The following is a 21,038-nucleotide window of genomic DNA, read 5'->3' on the forward strand; positions in this document are numbered from 1 at the left end:
GAATAAGCAGAGGGACATTCTAGTGGGGAGCTCTATGAATCACAAACTTAATAACTGGCCTCTTTTTAAAAATAGAGGTAACTATGATATAATAGTTATTTTTCAAATAATTTTCTCATTGCTTTTGATATCTTAAACCTCAGTGAAAATGCTGTGCTATGACCTAGATCAGTAAGCTACAATTAACATCAGAAGAACTACATTAATAGAGTATAAGTTGATGAGCTACTGTTGAAAGCAAAGAAATAAATCTTGTCAAAACAAAGCAACGTTCCTGTCAATCTTCAAAAGAATGGTTTAGGGGAACAGAGGAAGTATCCAAGACTTTAAGGTATGCTGGGATTTCAGACACACAAATGATGGAGTTGTCATTAATTTTATCCAAGTTTTTGTATCTAGTCCTACAAGATTACAGGACTTGCGTAATCATGTTTGATTACTTTTAATATATCTGACATTATTTAACATGACTTTAACTTTTAAAATATTTGATGAAGAAAATGATAGGAGGTCCTCAAAATGTATCCCCAGTATTGTTTATGTTTGGGATTTTCCTAAAGTCATCCTTGATTCAAGGACTCTGCCATGAACTGTTGATAAACATGTTTTCAATTTGGCAAGTGTTTCTTGAACACCAACTGGGATAATGGCTCACAAGTTTTGGGGAGAGAGAGTGGGCCATGAAACCAGCACCTATGGGGAGGACAGGAGTTCCATCCTCCTTAAGGAAAGGGTAAACCTTCTGAAAGATAGGCCAGATCCTAGGTAAACTGCGCCCAGCTAATAAAATACTTCAGGTGTTGTCCTTGGCAGTTTTCATCTACGTATTTTACATTGTAAATATAATTTTACTTATGTATGCTGGAAAATTCATTCAGAACCCTTTTGAGCTGAGAGCTCCTCTTAATTACCTTCTGTCACTATTTTCAAAAATAGCATTCTCCATGCCACAAAAAAGAAGAGGGGGGAAAAATCCCCCGAAAGTTCTTATCTAGTGAGCAGCAGTAAATCCTATCAGTAGGGGTGGGGAGGGAATAGGGGCCTCCTCTTAGAGAAGACATTAATTAAAAATCCACCTAAAAGGAGCCAGTGAATTAGATCGAATTGGGTGGCATGGGTTTTTGTTGTGTACTTGATAATGCAAAGACGCTTTCCAAGAGCCCATCTAATACAGCCTGGTGGGAAGCAGGCTTTGAAGGCACAATAACATTCTTCAGGCGACTTTCAAGCTGGAGGCTAAAAGCACCAGCCATTCATTTTTCCGTCTTGAGACACATTCTTCACTCAGTTCAAAGGCTCGAGAAACAACAAGCCCGCACACTTTCTGAAGGCTGTCCCTTGTAGGGACTTGTGAGGGACCAAAGGCTTAGGCTGCAAAACATTTTTAAAGGCCTAGTTTTAGGAATGTAACCTTTCTTTTTATTGGACTGTAGTTTCCACCCCCTAACCCTCCTCCCTAGCACCAAACACACATACATACACACACACACACAGTACTCTCATAAGGGAAAATTTAGGCAAAACAGAAAGTTTTCATTATACCCTCAATAAGTTTCAGGGTATCCTACTAATGGAAGTAAAAGTACTTCAGAAATTAATTTATTACCCATTTTTTAAAAAATTGTAATATGCATATTCCTTAATCTAACCAGAGGGAATGGGATCAACTTTGAAAGGAAGTTATTGTTTAGCTGTGGTTCAAAGAGTGAGCTGGAATTGGGAAGGGGGGCAGATGGGTGAGTAGGGGGTGGGAAAGAGGACAGCATGCAACTGCCAAGATCAAACATCAACACCACTGCTCAACTCACTTTGTATAAAACGTCGGGGCTCTCCTTCCCTACCTCTCCCCATCTTTTATACAGTGTCCCATTTTGTTTTATGCTGTAACCACAAGAACATCTAAAGCATTTGACATTCTGGGAAAAGAAAAATGTAATGGGGCCAGCATTGTGGAGCAGTAGGTTAAGCTGCTGCTTGTGAAAATGGCATCCCAAACCCGAATGCAGGTTCAAGTTCTGGCTGCTCTGCTTCTGATCCAGCTCCCTGCTAACGTGCCTGGGAAGGGAACTCAAGCACTTGGGCCCCTGCCACACATGTGGGAGACCCAGATGGAGCCCCTGGTTCCTGGCTTCAGCCTGTGTCAGTGCTGGCCGTTGCAATCATTTGGGGAGTGAATCAGAGGATGGGAGATCTTTCTGTCTGTCTGTCTCTCTCTCTCTCTCTCTCTCTCTCTGTCTATCTCTGTCTCTGTCACTCTGCCTTTCAAATAAATAAATAAATCTTTTTCTTTTTTTTTTTTTTAATGTAAATACTGGCTGAGAGAGCTGCATAAAGAGCTAACAAGAGAACTGCCTGCTTTTGATTTGAGTGGGATGTTGCAGACCAGTGGTGTTTATTTCCAATAATTAACAACTGAGTGGAAAAAAGTTTCACTGGTGAAGTGATGATGAGAAGGTGTGGCCTGGCTCCGGGTTCCCCTCCTTATCTCCCCTGGTCCCAGTCCTATGTGAGGCCCAGGATGGTTGAAGAGTGTAATCCTGTGGCCCAGGACACAGCAGAAGTCTCAGCCAACAACAATGGCACTAAAAATAAAGACAACCTGGGCTGCTACCAGCAGCCTCAATAGTCATCGCTTCATGTTGTACCTCAAGGTGGGCTTTCACTCTTCACTCATCCAATAAGAGGCATTCTCAAGAGGGAAATCTAACTCTTAAAAAGACATCTTCCCAAGACCTGAGTGGGTCCACAGCGCACAGAACATGGGATATAAAATTATTTGTCTTCCTTTTATAAATCTGAATGATAGAATTACATTATTTACTATTTTCTCAAACTTTCTGCCTCTAGCCTTAAAGTGGTTCCCATTATTTCACATCATAAGACCTTGCTCTTCTTTTTCCTCCTGCCATGTTTTGCAATAATAATAATAATAATAATAATAATTGCTCATGCTTTCCTCCCTTACAAAGTGACATAAAGACAAAAACACTTTGATTTCAGTCTCCACAGACTGGCTCACACAGTATGAACTCCAAGAGATTTATTTAAGGGAATATTAGTGTCCATGTTTTTCAAAGAAAAACTAAAAAAAATAATAGTATCTCAATTTGAAGGAAATCACTGTATTTCACCCAAAACTAGGACTATTAATTATAAACATCTAAGAATGATTTTTTTTAACATGCAACTGACAAATGTTTGGTAATGACAAAAATAACTGCATTTATAAATGCATTTATATATTGCAATAAATCAGAAAAAGTGTTTTTATCCCACCAAGATTGATATCTACTTTTTTACTCCTTGAAATGGACACAGCTATGTGAATCCTTTTAATCAGTGAGATAGCAGCAAATGTGATGGAAGTGGAGATTCAAAAAGCAAAACTTTTGCACTCACTGCTTCCTCTCTCTTGTTGCTGAAACTCATCCAAAACCATGTGAAATGTGGTCTAGCCTGCTGGGAACATATGGCTCAGTCAATATCAAGTTCTAACTGACAGGTAGCATCATTCACGAGCGGTGTGAAGAAAAGCATCCTAGACAACCAGTCTACAGCTGACCCTACAGCTGACTACAATCAGATAAATTTTCTCAGATAAAACAAGCAGAAGAACCACCCAACTGAACCCAACCCAAATCCACTCAGCCATAGAATTATAATTTAGTACATGCTGGATGCAATAAAGCACTTAGTTTGGGGTTGGTTTTTTACACCTCAGAACCTAAATACTGCATCTCATATATAAAATGCTTTTTTAAAAAATTCCTTTACATTGAGGCATTTGGTTCCTTCTTACTCTAGATGATCTGGAGGAAAATCAATACTACAGATATTAGCATATTCTTATTGTCAAGTCACCAAAAATAAGCAAACACTGGTCATTCTAATTTAAATGTTTATGTTATGGTTCTTGAAACTTTCTGTTTTAGAGGAAACACTACCGCAGTCCATTTGTACTCTTCCTGGACCACACTCAGCAAGAATACAGAGCATCAGTCATGAATGTAGCTGGCCATTCAAAATGTCCCTCTTTGTTTCAAAATAGAAATTGCCCCATCAATACACCCATTTCCTAAGGAAACATGATAGAATCTCTAAATTCTACTATTGTATAGTGTCAGTAATTTTGGAGAAAATAGGTGACAGGAAATCACATTATGGAATTTCCTTATTTATATACAAACTTTTGTCTAAAATAAACTACTACCAGAATTTGAAATGGAGAAAGATTATTCCAGTTAAAAACTAACTCCTGGGCCCGGTGCCGGGGCTCACTTGGCTAATCCTCCGCCTACGGCACTGGCATCCCATATGGGTGCCAGGTTCTAGTCCCAGTTGTTCCTCTTCCAGTCCAGCTCTCTGCTGTGGCCTGGGAAGGCAGTGGAGGATGGCCCAAGTGCTTGGGACCCTGTACCCACGTGGGAGACCAGGAGGAAGCACCTGGCTCCTGGCTTCAGATCGACACAGTGCTGGCCGTAGCGGCCACTTGGGGGGTGAACCAACGGAAGGAAGACCTTCTCTCTCTCTCTCTCTCTCTCTCTCTCACTGTCTGTAACTATATCTGTCAAATAAATAAATAAATAAATAAATCTTTAAAAAAAAAAAACTAATTCCTTTGAGCTCACAAAAATAAAAGATCTTACTGCCCAGAAAGTCTTCAAATGGATCCTTTACCATTGTTTTTAAATTTATGTAATCCTACTACATTAAATTAAGAACTAGTCGGTCAGCTGGGGCTGGGGGAAATGCCTGAGTACTACCATGAAAGTGAACAGAAGAAGACAGTGAAGATTTAAAATGGTAGTGTTTGAAACTTTTAATAAGTTTCTCTTCTTAATTTGCACAAATACTTGGAAGTTGAAAATATAGATAATTTCTCAACCAATGTTTTCCCCTTTCACTAGATTAATCACTGGAAACTTTTTAAACATGAGGATTTGAAAGAGGAATAGAAAGTAGATAGCACTTTAAGTGAAAAGCACTGTCTGTTGTACAATGTATTTTGTCTGCTCTGCTACTTCAGTTCTGAAATTTGGGATCTGAGTATATTATTCCATAGAAGACTGTGACTAGTTGAGCATTTAACCAACTTTCTATTACTAAACTTCAAAATTTATGAGCAGCCCATTTCTGGAAAGATAAAAGATAACAATAGGAAATCCTTTATTTTTCACTCAATCTCTTTGTGTCTTTATAAACACTTGAAAATTATATCATGTGCATACATTGCCTATATCAAAAATTAAAAAAATTTAAAAAAAAAACAGCATAGACACAGCCAGAAAGCTCTAATAAAACCTGGTGGTCTAAACTTTTAATACTTTGGAAAAAGTCTACTATACACTTAAAAACAACTATAACTGCACATCAGTTAATATATATATAGAGAGAGAACTTAAGAGAGGCAATGACAAAAATCTCCTTTAAGAATTATACTTCAACCCAGAGGCAAGTATAGTTCAAAAGGTTAGAGCCTTTCATGACTAAAAATAAAAACTGAAACTGGTGACTGGTGCAGCAGTTAAGACACCACTTGGGATGCCCTATCCCATATGGGACAGTCAAGGTTCAAACTGGGGCTCCACGACCAATTCCAGCTTCCTGGGAGGCAGCAGTTGATAACTCAGATAATTGGGTCCCTGCCACACATGTGGGAGACCTGGATTGAGTTCTTGGTTCCTGGCTTCCACAGCACCAGCTGTTATGAGCATTTGGGAGTGAACTAGTGAATGCAATTCTCTCTCTCTAGCCTTTCAAATAAACAAACCACTCACCCAAAGGGGGGAAATGGGACCCTTGAATAATAAACCTAAACCCAAAAGAAACTATTTCAAAATTTCTTTTGGAGACCCCACTCTCATCCCACTTTTTCTAATACTGATGAACCCATAATAATTTCACATTCAACTCCCATTCCTCTTCTAGCTGCTTCACTTGAACTAAAGATCAAAAGCAAAGATATCTTCTTGCTTCTTGCAAATGTTATGTTTGCTAGTTTAATATCTGGAAATGGGTCTTTCTTCTAAATGATATTTTCAAAAAAACTTGTCAATAATTGGTATGCTGATGTTGTCAAGCAAGACGTCTTCGTTAAAATGAGTAAGAAAAGCACAAAATCTTAAGATAGCTTGGCACTTTTGCTCTACACTTTTGTAGAAAACTCCAACTTTCATATATTATATGTTTCAGACATTGATTTTTATCTTTTTCTCAGATAGGTTGTGTCATAAGAAACTTGACAAATATTTAGTGATGTTCCCACACTCTCATTTTTTCCTTTATTTCCATGTATCTACTTCATTCTCTTTCAACAAACCATTTACTACTTGGAACATAATATGTGATCAAATATGTTTCTTGAGGTAAAGCGGGGGCGGGGGGTGAGGAAAAATAAAATAGTGGTTCCAAGGGTAGACAATTCATGTTGGGTTTGGGAGCTGGGTAATCTCTAATGCTGCACTGGAGTCACTAATCTTCTGATTATTTCAACAGCCCCTAAAGTTCAAGGGTAAGTATGATTATTTTATGAGCCTTGCAAACAGTTTTAAGGGACCACAGAAGTGATCAAAGAAGATCACTGAATGACAGCAGACTACATAGGAACAAAATATTCTAGACTTTCAAGTAAGTACTAACTGTAAATTTTTTAAAACTAAATTTTGCCTGTCTCATTTAGATACTATCCTTTCTAAAAGCAAGAATCATGATTTTCTGTGCAAAGTATACTTTGTTGGCCACACTATATACACCTGAAAAAAATAATGCTACTTTGAGCATTTCCATAAACATAATCCAACTATGAACTTCTCAAAATTATGTGATCCTGTTCAGCAACATGACCTAAATATGTCAGGGAGGATCAGAGAATTCACATCAAAGCACTTTTTGGTCAACAGAAAAAAGGATAGAATTCATATGTAACATGTAATAAAACAAACAACAAGCATAGAAGGGCAAAAGAAACACAGTGAATGCAACTCAGCTTACTCAGTAAAGCATTTAGGGCAAGGTAATAAAACCCCCACATCTCCTCTCTGTTTAAACAAATACAACCCAAACTGCCGTCTGACCCACATATTCAACTCCATTACCACCATGAATGAAAACGCAGAAAAGGGGTTGAAAAAAGAAAAGTAGCCTTTTCAACATAAACACATCACTTTTAAAAGCTCTGTTATTCAAAGAGCACTGACTCATTCAAGAAGCACAAATAACATTTATCCAACCAAATGTATTTCAACCAATAGATTATAGCAGAGCCTGCAGCAAGAATGTTATTAAAATAGAGAATGTTCTTTTCACCATGGATGACAGTATCTTACATTTACCTAATCCATCTTCCTCCTTTCTCCGTGAATTAAAAATGGGAGAGATACTACCATTTCCATAAGGTAAGATAAGAATAGAAGCCAACAGATAATACTTACTAGCCTATCATTTATACAACCCTTACAATAACTCTTAGTAACTATTTCATATTAGTTTGAAATTAGTATATTATTACTATACCATACCAATATTCAAATATAATTCCGTTTAATTAAAATTCAATATGATTACACATTCTGACCATGTTTTAATAACATTTTTAAAGCCTTTTAAAGTCTGTCACATAGCTATATACTCACAAGGTAATGAAATAATAAATCAACTACATAATTATAAACCTTACATGCAAAAAAGGATTAGGATAACAAAAGTAATGAAATTCACAAGGAGATACACATATTTTCCTTGAATACAATTTCCAGTAACTCTCTAACATGAGGAAATAATTGAGGAAATGGCTTTCTTTAAAACCAGACCAAACCTTAAGATTGCGAAGCATTCCATTATACTCAATTACTAACCCACCAAATAAAAGGAACTCTTTATATGCTATTCAGCTAAGAAATCTGACTATACTAGGCAGACTGGAAAAGAGAAAGTTAGTAGAGTTCTGAATGAAAAAGTTCACACGCTTTTCTAATGATGTATGAAATTCACATAGAGGTGTGCAAAGTGTGCAGCTTCTGAATATACTGGCAATTCAACAGCCACAGTGACACTGAAGCAAAACAGCTCAAGGAACTAATCCAAAATCCTAAAGCACAAAAAGCTGTACAACATTAATTTTGCCAGCAAGTGATATATAAAGCTACTTCACCCATCTAGTAGGGAAAAATAAAACTAAACCAAAAATCATGTAAGACATCCTCTAGTCCCTAGTTGGCTTCTCAGATTTCCTTTCCATTAAGTAGATACCTCACTGGAGAATTCTGGCCTTACAAATGAGGGACATTATCCATTTACAGACCACCCACATGAAGGAGTGAATTCTAATACAGTAAACATAGAAGAGTGTCAGGGACCCGCATTGGTTAAAGCTTGATCTATTCTGCGGTTTTGGGATGCTTCTGACGGTGGCCCTTGGGATGCTGCAATGAGCAGGTGACTTGCATTCCCACATACCTTTTATTTTTAAAAAGTGAGGAATAGAGAGTGAGTCTAGATGTTTCCAAAAACAGATAGGTGAAGTCAGGAAGGTTTGTCTTCGGGTCTGTTAAAACTAGAAAGTCCCCTCCAGATAGGAAAGTTTGAAATCATGCTTGAACCAAACAGACCATTTCCCTACCAGACCCCAGTCTGGCCATGAACAGTGTCTGATCCAATGGCTAGAACAGGACAAAACAGGATATTCCAATGCAGTTTTACTAAGCCCTGTCAACAGCTTCTCCAGAAAGAATCCTCATTACAACTGACCCATTAAAGAATATCTGTCATGTTCTCCAAAACATTCCTAAGTTTAGAGCTGCAAAGGAGGTTAGAACAATTGAGAACAAAGCTCTCAAGTTACTGAAGAGGAAATAGGTCCAGGGAAATTAAGTGACTCACCCAAGGTCACTGAGCTGGGGAAGGGCACAGGCTGTGTTAGAACCCAAGCTCTCTGGCTCCCAGGCCTTGCCTTTTCCATTGCATCATTCAAGATAGCACAAAGCTATTTTCCAGGAATTTTGATAACACACCCCCCCCTCCCCCGGGAATTCAAGGCCCTTCCTTTAACGCAATACTGGAGAGAGTATGTATTTAGGGGACACCCAGATAATTGATTACAGTAGCAGGACTGTATATTTTAAACATAAAAAGCTACCTAAACAGTGGTAGAAATTAGAAAGATGGTTCGAAGCTCTGAATTTTCTGTAACAACACAGAAGCCAGGAGGCTCTCTCCGGCACCAACACCGGAGCAGCGCTGGTTCAGCTCCTTTTTCACCGCGGATGTTCCAGTGGGTACCCCGGTGGGAGAAAGCGCAGGCCGGTGAGGACAATGCGTCCGTGGCCTCTGCGCCAGGCGGCTGGGGAGCAAGCTTCTTCCCGTGGATGAGGTGCACAGAGCAGGCGAGCTCTGAACACATCTGCCACCCCCCCTAGGAGCATTCCCCACCCGACTTTGGTGACCGGAGGGTGAACCCCAGAGACCCAGGGCGCTTTCAACAGCAGCTGGGCCACCACTGGTCAAAGATCAAACGCCTGTTTGGAAATCTAAGCAGTGTTTCCTGCAAACCTCTCCGGACCCTGGTCATGGACATGTTGGGTCTCTCGGCCTGGCAAGCCCTGGGCGTCCCCACAGCCTGCGAGTGTCCCTTCCGCCGGTGCTCACCAGGCTCAAGCGCTCTGCAAACTGCGGGTCTCAGGGCTGTGCTCAGAGCCTGGGGCACCTGCAGGCCAAGTTCTTTTCCCCCCTTGAATGACCCCAAAAAGGCAAGCTCGTGGCTACAGCACTCGTGTCTTCTCCCCGCCCCCTCGCCGGGGTACAACCACGTGCTGTGGCGGATTCCAAAGCAGGAAGATGAAGAGACGTGGGTTCCTAGTAAACCATAGTAAAGCCAGGAGGGAGACAAAATGGGGCCCGTCACATGGTCAGGGCCTGGCTTTTTCTCAATTAGAAAGCAGAGGAAGTATGTGTTTCCGGCCTCTGTCAGAGGGCTGGTTGGACTTTCTCATTCTTGGGATTCTGCTCTAGATGCACGCACGAGGCTGAGCGCACAACATCCTGCCGGGGGGCCGGGCGGCGGGGAGGCCCTGGCTCGGCTCCGCCGGCTCCGCAGGGACACCGGGTGGAGGCGGCGCTCTCCGCCCCGCCCTCCGCCCGACCCCGGGACCCAGGCCCCCGCCCCGCGCCCGCCGCGGCTCGGCCATCCCTCGCGCTGATTGGTCCTGGCGGAGGCCAATCACGGCCCGGCCGCCCCGCCCGCCGGGGGGCTCGTGGCCACCCCGCCGCCGCCGCCGCCGCCGCCGCCTACCCTGCGGCCCGGGAAGGGGCCCGGGCGCCCCGGACGACCCGAGACGGGCGGGGGCTGGAGGTTCGCGGGCGGCCTCGCTGCAGAGCCCCCGCCCCGGGCCAAAGGGGGCTTAGGAGAAAGGACGGGGAAGCCGAGAGCCAAGGAGAGAGGGAGGAAGGCAGGAAGCGGAGGGGACCCGGGACGAGGGAAGGTGCCCGGGCCGAGAGAGGCCACACAGCGAGGGGGTCGTGGAGGCCGGGAATCCTTGGAGCCACGGGAAGGGGGCAGAGTCACGGGAAGAGACAAGGCCACGTTCTTCTTGTTTTTAAGAGGGGAGGGCGCTGACAAAAGCCGAAAAACGCAAAACAAAACCCGAAAGGGACGGCTCGGGGGTCTGCGGCTCCGCCAGAGCCTGCTCCGTGCGCCCAGCCGCCGTCTCCAAGCTGAAAGGCAAGATCGGAGGTGAGGGCTGGCGTCCGCTGCGGCCCAGAGGCCCTCCCCGGGCTCTCCGCAGTGCCCCCCTGGGCGGAGGGCTCCACGCTGGGAGCCCCCGAAAAGCAGCAGGGAGGCGAGAGGCAGGAAACAAAGGGGCCCCGCGCTGGGAGGGGAGAGGAGCCGCGGAGGGTCCGGCCCGCGCAGGGCGCCCAGCGGAGAACCGGGGATGGCTGTTGGGCCAGGTGGTCCGGCCAGGCCGGGGCACCGAGCTGCACGCAGGGTTCTCCCTCCCGGCGAAGGCTGTGGAGCCCGGGGCTTCAGGGGAGAGGCCGGGAGAAGGGGCACCCCCTCCCCGCACCGAGTGCCTCTCCCCCTGTGTGGGGCCTCACCGGAGGCGAGGGCGGCTGCTGGCTGAGCAAACTAGGAAAAGGGTGTTTTCTGAAAGTCACACACGCACGCTGAGCAGAAGCTGTTTGCCAGTCTGCTCGTTTTCTGTTTCCGCTGAGAACTATCAAATAACATCTTTAAACTCAACAGGGCAAAGACCAGTGGGCAGAACTGGGGACGTGAATGTGCCAGGTGGCATTTGGTGCCCCACTTCTCACACACACACTCACACACACACACACTTTACGTCTTACAACTACACATCGTGTTTTTCTGGCATGGAGCAGTCAAAGCATGGCCCATTGATATTCAGGATTATTAGGGATGTGATTATATGATCACTCCCGAATACGAAGTTTCCCTAAGAAAGCTAAGGATAGAAGGCTGGAGATCTGGGGTGTAGGGGAGGAACTGTTTTGTTTTTTAATGTATGCTCTACATAAGCAGGCATTTACTTCAAACCTTAATACGATAATTCTATCTGGTCGTCAGTTTTCTTCAGAGCTAACATTATTCTACTCTACAAAAGAAACCTATGCAGATTTTAAAAACCAGGTGAGAAATACTTATTATTTCTTAGCTGCTCCTTTCATCTCTTTTCAAACCACAATCTTGGTTATGCTAGGTTTGTTTCCTTCAGATTCTCATTACTTTATAAATGAAGCACTTTACAATGTAAATGGTTGGTGTCACAAAGATCCAGAGTCCCCCAAAAAATCATTGAGAATAACCAAAATCTTTACTGTTGACGTTGACATACATAATTAAATCTTTTCTAGTGAATTATGAAAACAAATATTGAAATAAATACTGATCAAGTAAATGCATTTTATAACATATAACCTAAAATCTTAGTTTGAAAGATAAACCTATAACTTATTCTACAAAAAGAAAATGATAGATGTCAAATAGTAGATACAGAATCAAGCAGACTGTGACCAAATAAACAAATGCCTATTGATAGGAACCCAAGGCACAAATTAATTTCTTATGAATGGACACATAGTAAGAAGAATAAATGCTATTTTAAACTCATTCTGCAAAGTATTTATAACATTCACAAGGTAATCAGTTTGTCAGAATAAAGTATTTCCAAATGCTGGAAACTTCCACATTGCCAACTCATCACATTATTTGCAAACTATACTCCTCTCTTCTTCCCACAATTATGACCACCAGAAGAAAGGCTCAACAGAATGATGTGCAGGCTGATGTCCTGTTACAAGTGTTTTTCATTTTCAATACAGCCTGAACCACAGAAGACCTAACGCCAACTCCTGACAGTCACTGAGGCATCTGCCTTTGATCTTAAAGGAATAGACATCCTAAAAGTGAAGAGGGCACGGCTTAGTCCCCACATTCAGTTCAAAACAAAACAACCTCCATTTCCCTGACTTAATGTGCTTTCTTTTCAACACAAAAAATGCTAAGTAATTTCACAGAAGATATAAAGCAGCCCCCCAATGTAGGATGTCGCAGTGTAAGGAGGGAGACAACAGTAAGAGACATGATGGGATGAACTTCCCTAACTCAACTCCTAATGGGTCCCAGGTACATGCAGCTTATTGTATATCCCGGAGAAAAGCAGCCATGCCTATGAGATGGTGGACCCTAAGTCCTGCTCCAGGAACAAAAAGAAAACGTCACCCATAATCACTTTCTCAAGAGATCACAGATAAGTCTTTCTCTCTAAATATGTAAGCCTAGAAAGTTCTTATTCTTGAACCTTTCAATGAAGAGATCAAGGATTTTATATATGAACTTTGCCAACCTCAGAAGTGGTATTACAGAACGTAAGTTTTTAAAATACCACCAGAAGTACCGTACTTGGGAATTCTCAACTGAAAAAAAACCCTCCTGTGGCTGTGCCGACACATTTGCTTGACTATCTTGCCAGGTGTCACGGCGAGGTGAGCATCTGTGTCCCCCCCCCCCCCCGTCCCCCTCCGCCCTTACCCCTCCCCGCCTCCTGTAAGGGCATTCTCTCCCAAGGAAATGATGGGAAGAAACAGGAAAGAGCAGAGGCAAAGAGCGGAATTCAGACACAAGGCTCCAAGCAGTTTTGTCTTCTGACTCTGACACCCTGAAACGCACCTGCTGTGATGTCCAGTTGAGCTACTGGCGGTCCTCTGGTTGCTTCTGGAAACTGATGCTGGCATAGGCGCTTAAATCCTCACTGGAGCGGCTGGTGGAGCTGCTCTCACCGCTGCCCAGGGGCGGATGAGGATGAGGGGGCACAGGCTGGGGAGGCTGCGGCTGAGGGGGGCGCTCCTGAGGGCGCTGTTTGAAGTCCTTGACCAAATCCAGATCTATGTAGTTAAGACCATTCTCCAAACCCCCAGCAGCCCCACACACTTGGGCTGTCTCCTTGGGGGCTCCCACCAGCTCCCCGGGCCTCAGCCACACATTCTCAAAGGAAGCAGAGCTGTGGCGTTTCACATCCTCACTGCCGCTGCCGCCGCTGCCCCCTCCTGCAGCGCCCCCTCCGAAAGACACCGTGTTGCCCGCCCGGGTGGCACTGGGTGTAGAGGAGAAGGTCTCTGAGCTATGCCTCCTCCGGCACCCCTGTGGGTCTGCACGGATCACTTTGGCACTCTGGTTGCGGTTCGGACTGAGGTTCACCCGGGTGAAGGCACTCATGCCCCCGGGTCCTTGTGGCCCTCCCAGCAGGGAGGAGCGAGTAGCCAGTTCAGCTGCTCCTTGAGGCTCAGTGGGGGAAGAAGAGGCTGCTGAGGATGAGGAAGGAGCAGCCGCTGTGGCCCGGGGCAGGCTGGCCTCCTCGGCAGCAATGCCTGCCCGCATGTCAGCATAGCAGACAGGGGCCACTGGGGAGGTATCCACGTAGCTCTGGCGGGAACAACCCATCTGCATGGTCATGTAGTCGCCTCGGCTGCTGGGCACTGCCCGGGTGGGCCTGCAAACGCTAGCTGCCCCAGGAGGTGCAGGGCCCACTCTGCCCAAGTCAGCCCCTGTGTTCTCCTGCCAGGTTGCCCTCCGGCCGGGTCCCAGGTCCATGTTCATGTACTCCTCGGTCCCAGTCTCTTCCTCTCGGGGAGCTGGCTGGAGCTGGGGTGGACACCTGATAGAGGGAGAGCTGTGGGAAGCCACAGGGCCAGACAGGTAGCCAGGTTGATCACTCCCAAATTCAATATTCACATACTCCCCTGGGCTCTTGGGCTCCGGAGGGTGCGGCAGGGGCTGCTGCTGCTGCTGCTGCTGCTCTCGAACCCGAGGCAAGGTACTGGCCTTGGGATCCCCCAGGGACAGCCTTGTGGGCCGAGCCAGGCGGCTGTTGGTCTGAGCAGCTGTGTCCACCTTTCGAGGCAGGTGGGGCTGCAGGACGTGATGGTGGGGATGCGGGAGGCCAGGCTCTGGCCTAGCCCCACAGTATCCACCACCCAGGCTGTCGCTGCTGGTGGAGGAAGAAGAATCTTCAGCTGTCGCAGCATAGAGAAGGCGACCAGAGCTAGAGGAGAGGCGGAGGTGCTGGTGCCGGGCACCTTCCTCCAGCTCCCCCGGACGCTGGGTGTGCTTAAAGGACCTTGGCAGTGAGTAGTAGGAGAGGACTGGCTTGTGCTGGGGGTCCTCAGGGCCATAGTAGCAGTCTGAGGGGCTGCTGGTGTTGGAGTCCCCCACTGGCGACATGTTCATGTATTCACCTGTGCAAGGTAAGAGCTTGCCACCACTGCTCTCCGCAGGGGGTTTGGGGTGAGGCAGGGCGTGAGAGTGGTGGCCCCCTACCCCATTGGTCCACAGCTTGCCGTAGCTGCTCCCGGAAGGGGCGGCGCTGACGCCACTGCTGCCGCTGCTACTGCTGGGCCCACCTCCAATGTCAGGGGAGCAGCTGCCACTGGGGGACATCATCATGTAGCCATTGGGGTCCACTCTCTGGGGGTGGCGTCTGATGGGGTTGATGATCTGCTGAGGGGCAGACACACTCTTGGGGCTCATGGGCATGTAGTCCCCACTGCCCTTGCGGCTGCTCCCTGGCACCGGGGCCACCCCCGGCGACATGGGCATGTAGCCATCGTCAGTGTGGAGAGTGGAGGAGTCCGGCCGGTGGTGGCCCCCGCGGCGCTCCAAGGGGTGCATCTCCAGACCCTCCTCGGGGTAGGAGTGGGTGGGCACGAAGGCGGAGTGCCTGTAGCCGGGCAGTCGGCCTCCACTGCCACCTCCCGGTGGGTAGGCAGGCATCATCTCTGTATACTCCACCGAGGACTGCGATGGGGTCTTCTGGTGCGAAATGGTAGGGGAGGTGCCCGCCGAGTGAGTTCGCTTCCGGAAGCGATTCTCCAGGTCGGCGGCGCTGGCTGCATCCTCCGCAGCCAGGGCGGGGCTCACGCCCAGGCCCGCCCCGGGGATGTAGCGGTGGCCATTGCCACCGCGAGCCAAAATGTAATGACCGTTGGGGGCGGCCAGGGTGGAGGCCCCTTTGCCGCCCATGCAGATGTAGTTACTGAGCTCCTCCTCGCCGCGGGCTGGCGGGGTGTGGCCCAGGGAATCGGGAGTGACACTGCGGAAGGAACTTCGAAAGTCGCAAGGACTCGAGCCATACTCGTCGGAGGAGATGAAGCCGCCATCGCTGGGAGAGCCGGACACAGAGGCGCTCGACCGCCGCGGGAAGAGACAGTCCGAGGTGGAGCCGTGGCCACTGGTGCTGCTGGACGACAAACTGACGGGGCTGGTGGCCGACGGCGAGCAGCGAGAAGAAGGCATGGGTATGGAGCGGCTGTGGTTGAGCGGCGGGTGCAGCCGGGAGCTGCCCCGATGCCGGTGGGCGTGGGTCCTGTTGGTGCTGGGGCTCACCGGGCTGCCGTCCACCGAGGCTGGGCGCGACATGGTGCCTTCGCCATCGCTGGAGGCGCGGACCCGGAAGGAACCTGGCTTCCCGCCCACCATGCTGGCCGGGGAGGTGGCGGTGATGCTCTCGGTGCGTGAGCGGCGCGTCAGCCCCACCTGGCTGGGCGGCGGGTTGTTGAGATGGTGCCGGCGCAGGGGGACGCTGATGGGGTTGGAGCAGTTGGAGGAGGACTGGCTCTTGCTGCGAGGGCGGAACTCGTCGCTCATGGCCCGCATGGCCTCCAAGATGGTCTCGTGCATGTTCTGGGCCACCACGGAGTCATCCACCTGCATCCAGAACTCGCCGGGGCCCGTCACGGCGGAGCGGCCCACCTCGATGAAGAAGAAGTTCTCGGAGTGGCCGCAGCGCCTGATGTTCATCAGCTGCAGCACCACGGCCGCGGCCTCCGAGTTCAGCTTCACGAAGCTGATGGTCTTGCTGGTCAGGCACAGGCGGTAGATGCCGATCAGATTCTTTGTCTGCCCCAGGCCTTTGGGTTTCAAGATCACCTGCCAGACCTCCTTGAAGGCGGGTCCTGGGGGCATGTCCCCGTAGCTCAAGTCCTCTCCAGCCTCGCCCAGGCCAGAGCTGCCGCTGCAGCTGCCCCCAGCGCCTCCCGCCCCGGTGGCCGAGGCCCCATCGTGGTGGCCCTTGGCGCGGTTGTGCAGCTGCAGGAGAGCCTGGTACCAGCTGTCCTGCTCGGCCTCGCTGTCTGCCGCAATGGCAAAGTGTTCGTCCCGGGTGTAGAGAGCCACCAGGTGCTTGTTCTTGGAGTCAGCCCGCTTGTTGATGTTGAAGCAGCTCTCCAGGGGGATCGAGCGTTTGGGGGCGCTCGACTTGTGCCGCCACTTCTTCTCGTTCTCGTAGTACTCGAGGCGCGCCGGGCCCCCCGCCTCGCTGGCGGCCCGCAGCACGAAAAAGCGCTTGTGCATGCTCTTGGGTTTGCGCAGGTAGCCCACCTTGCGCACGTCCGAGAAGCCTTCGGTCTCCGGAGGGCTCGCCATGCTGCCGCCGCCGCCGCCGAGCAGAGGCAGGAGCGGAAAAACAACTGGGTGGGGGGCGGAGGCTCCTCGCCACGGCCCCGCACATGCAAACAGGGCTGGAGGCAGCTGAAACCCCCCCGACTCCGAAATCCACGCCGCCCCCCCGAGCCGGGGAGGGGCAGCGGAGGAAGGACGCAGGGGCTGCGCCAAGCAGAGAGCCGGGCCGGAGTTTATGGGCGCAGGGGTGAGGCGGTGAGTCCGGGGTGAGCGCAGCCCCGATTCCTCCGAGATCCGAGGGTCCGCGCAGCTGCCGCGGCCGAGGAGCAGCAGCCGAGATGCATCGCTTGCGGGCCCGGCTGAAGTCGGGCACAGCGAGGCAGCCGCGGCCAGGGGTCCCCGCGTTGCCCCTGCAGGCGCGCGCGCGCCTTCCCTCCTGAGTTCCCCTCTGGAAGTAGCGATTCCCGAGGCAAATTAAATATCCTTGGGCAGGGGGAGGCGGGCTGCCAAGTCCCAACGTTGCACGGGGCTCTTCCCTCCTCCTTCGCCGCCTCCTCCGCCTCCTCTCACCCCCCCCTCCACCGTCCCCGCCGCCACCAGTTCCCAAATACCAGCTCAGTCGCGGAGACCGCGGCGCTGCGGCTGCTGCTGCTGGTGCTGCTGCTGCCGCCGCCGCCCGCGGACGCGTCCTCCGCAGCCCGCACGCGAGCCCATCCCGGCGGGCGGAGAAAGTGGCTTTTCCACGCGAGGAGCTACCGGGCAGTCGGGGTGGCCGGGGACGGTGCCCCCGCGCTCCGCGGCAGGGGAGGCGGCGAGGGGGGCGACTGGGGACGGATTCGGGGAAGACGCCCGCTCCCTGCGAGGCGCTGCCGCCGCAGCTCGCCCCTCCCTCCTCCTCCTCCTCCTCCGAGAGTTGCCGAGCGCCCCAACCAAAACAAGCGGCGGCGTCTGGCTCTGCGCGCCGGCCCCCTCCGACCGCGCCGCCGTCTCCCTCGGAGGAGAAAAACACGTGACGGAGCCTCCGCGCTCGGCAGCCGGACCGCCGCCGCCGCCGCCGGGAGGCTCCCGCCTGGGTCTCTCCAGTCCCGGCCGAGCCCGCCCCGCGCCCGCCCCTCCCCGCCCCCGGGCCGTGCCGCAGCGGCGCCCGCGCCCGGCCTCTACACCGCGCCGCCGCAGCGCCCCTGCGCGGCCGGCCGCCCCGGCGCAGCGCCTCCGCGCCCGCGCGCCACGCAGGGCGCCCCCGGCCCGCAGGGATCCCCGCGGCGGGCGCGGGCGGGGGTGTTTGGGTGGCTACCCGGGCGCGCGAGGGGAGTCTGGGAAAACGGGAGGGGGGCGAGCTCGGGAAGACGCAGGAGTGAGGGTGGGGGGTGGCGGGGGGGTGGGGTGGGCACTGCGGCTCCGGGGCCCCGCGTGGGAGGGCCTGGGAGAGGGGGGCTGGGGCTGGGCTGGATGTTACCCACAGGTAAGATGGACCCCGAGTGTGTGCGTATGTGCGCGCGCGTGTGTGTTTGGGGAAGGATGTTTTCCACGCAGCGGCATAGAAAAATCTGGGTTTTGGGGTGCTAGGCCCTGGCGAGGACATTCCGGGAGGTTGGCTGAGGAACTTGGGGGGCCAGCCTCGGAATCCCCGGATTTGCCGCCCGGCGGGACCTCAAAGGAACGGAGGGTCGCCCTAGGGCAGCGAGTGGGGGGCTTATGGTGCCTCCAGGGGGAGAACGGGGTCCCCAGGAGGCGCCTCAATTGGAGAGGAAAATGTAAAACGCCACATGTCTCCCTCCTGCTTGCCCACAGTAGGGGATGTGTCCACACCTAGGGGTGAGGGCGTGGAGGCTGTGGGATGCCCCCCGTCATCCTCTGCAGTGTATTTGTGATTTTTAAAAGGTGTTGCACAGGGCTCCTAAGGCCAAAACCCTCCCGGGCCCGCCCTGTTGGCTGGCATGTTTCACGCAAGCTTCCACACCCATGGAACCAACTACCGCGTACATTTTTCACCTTGACCACAAGGACAATCGGGAGACAGCAAGCATGGAGCCAGCCCGAGTGTGCAGGAAAATGGGTCGCCCCCGAGAAGCGGGAGCGCCCCTCACTCGGTTAACCTTGTGCGGGCTCCCTGTCCACGGAGTTCCGTGTGCGCGCGCCTGTGCGTCTTGACCTGACCCGTAAACAAGCAGTTGGTCCTCACAAACAGGACGCCTGTCACTCCGTTTAGCTCCATCTTCTTTGCCCACCCCATCCCTGGCCCCTTGGGGGTTCCTAGCCCCTTCCACGCCCGGGACCCTCCGCAGCCTCCGGGTGTCCCGCACTGCGGGATGCGCGTAGAGGAAACGCAGCGGTCGGGGCGGGGGTGAGGGGGAGCGGCCATGCTCAACGGCCAGGACCCACTGGGCAGCCGGGCAGTGCGCCTCGGCCTAATACGGGGTGGGGGGCGGGGCGAGTTTCCTGGGGCAACCTGCTGATTGGCGGGGCTGCCTGTCTCTCAAGGCTTGCACTGCAGCGGGGGTGGGGAGAGAGGGTGAGGGTACCAAGGTAGGTTGCAAGGCGTAGTAAAAAAAGAAAAAAAAAAAGGAGAAAAAGAACCGTAGGCGCCATTCAGTCGCGTGCGGTACGTGAACTGGGGGTTCTCGCATCTGCAGAGGGGCCGCCCGCAGCGGAAGCCTGGGCTGCTCTCCCCTTGCCTCTCCCCTGCCCTGCAGGGGCGCAGCCGCCTCTGCCCTGGTGGATGTATAATTTGAGGACAAGAGTTGAGCGGACACCCTCCCTTCTCCGCCTCTGACGGCTGGGTGCTGTGGGCACACGTGCCCACTACAGCAGAGCTATAAATAGCAGCTACTGGGGTAGGGGAGCGAAGCCGCAGAGACCGACATCCTGAGAGCAGGGAGTGCTTCGTAGGGGGCAGAAGTTGGTGGGAGAGTGTGCAGTTGACCCTAGGCAAAGAAGAGACAAATCGGTTGTTTACTGCTAACAGTGTAGTCTAGGAGAGGCCAGAGGCGCTTTGCAGGTTTGATGTTTAGCTTTAGCGCAGGATGGGCGGGGGAAGGGGAGGAGGATCCCATTTTGTAGGGAAATAGTTCGAATGCACAGACTGGCTTTTCAAGGGACCCCCTCCTTATTCTCAAAAAAAAAAAAAAAAAAAAAAAAAAACCAAAAAAAACAAACCTAAATGAAAGAAACGTTCCTCCGTGGGAAGCAAGGTACTCTTTCCTGTGCGGAGGTAGACTGGAAAACCAGTTTAATTCCCAGGTATTTTACAATGATCTTCCAAAAAAGATCAGGATTTTGAGCTCCGGAACTGATTTTTATTGCAAAAGCTCTTACAGATAGGTATCTCGGTGTCTCAAAAACACAACCTAGGTAACTAAAGTACTCTGCAGAAATCATGGAATAAACCGGATTGCTGTGACAAGTCCTATCAGTACAAGGTTTCCTCTGAAAAATAATCACTGATTTTAGGATGTTGTTGCCCCCACCCCTTTTGGTAGTTGCTGGAGATTCATTATCAGTGTTAACTGTGGTTAATATTTATTATAACTATAGTATAAGTTCTCTGCTTTTTCTATTAATGGGTTGAGATCGCTGAAAATGAAAATTCACGTTTGTTTCATATATTATATAGAATGGAAAGAGAAGCCTTTCTGGAATCTGGGAGAAGATACATTGATCGGATGCAAGTATTATTAGCTTGTGGTGCATGAAAAACAACTACACGGGCCGGCGCAGTGGCTTAGCACGGAAAGCCCCTGCCTTCAGTGAGGGCATCCCTTATAGGCGCTGGTTCAAGTCTGGCTGCTCCACTTCTGGGCCAGCTCTCTGCTGTGGCCTGGGAAAACAGTAGAAGATGGCCCAAGTGCTTAGGACCCCGCACCCCGGGAGACCTGGAAGGAGTTCCTGGCTCCTGGCTTTGGATTGGCACAGCTCTGGAGTTTCGGTCATTTGGGGAGTGAACCAGCAGATGGAAGATATTTCTCTCTCTCTTTCTCTCTGCCTCTGTCTCTCTGTAACTCTGCCTTTCAAATAAATAAATAAATCTTTTTTAAAAAAAAAAAAAGAAAGAAAGAAAGAATTACACCATATGAAAATTTCACTCCCAACTCAAAATTCACAGGAACAGAAAAACAGCCTAGTACCAAAATAT

General features: G+C 50.2%; 1 protein-coding gene across 1 annotated transcript in view; it reads right to left on the minus strand.

The window, feature by feature from the left end:
- The window catches only part of IRS1 (insulin receptor substrate 1), a 58,780-nt gene extending 41,773 nt beyond the window's left edge, over positions 1-17,007 (minus strand). The window contains exon 1 of the mRNA XM_062192929.1: positions 13,181-17,007. Coding sequence (XP_062048913.1) covers positions 13,202-16,930 — 3,729 coding nt within the window. The 5' untranslated portion in view covers positions 16,931-17,007 and the 3' untranslated portion in view covers positions 13,181-13,201. The remainder of the gene's footprint in view (positions 1-13,180) is intronic.
- Between the last annotated feature and the right edge of the window lie 4,031 nt (positions 17,008-21,038).

The sequence above is a fragment of the Lepus europaeus genome, chromosome 1 (assembly GCF_033115175.1).
Source record: "Lepus europaeus isolate LE1 chromosome 1, mLepTim1.pri, whole genome shotgun sequence".
Classification (NCBI taxonomy): Eukaryota; Metazoa; Chordata; class Mammalia; order Lagomorpha; family Leporidae; genus Lepus; species Lepus europaeus.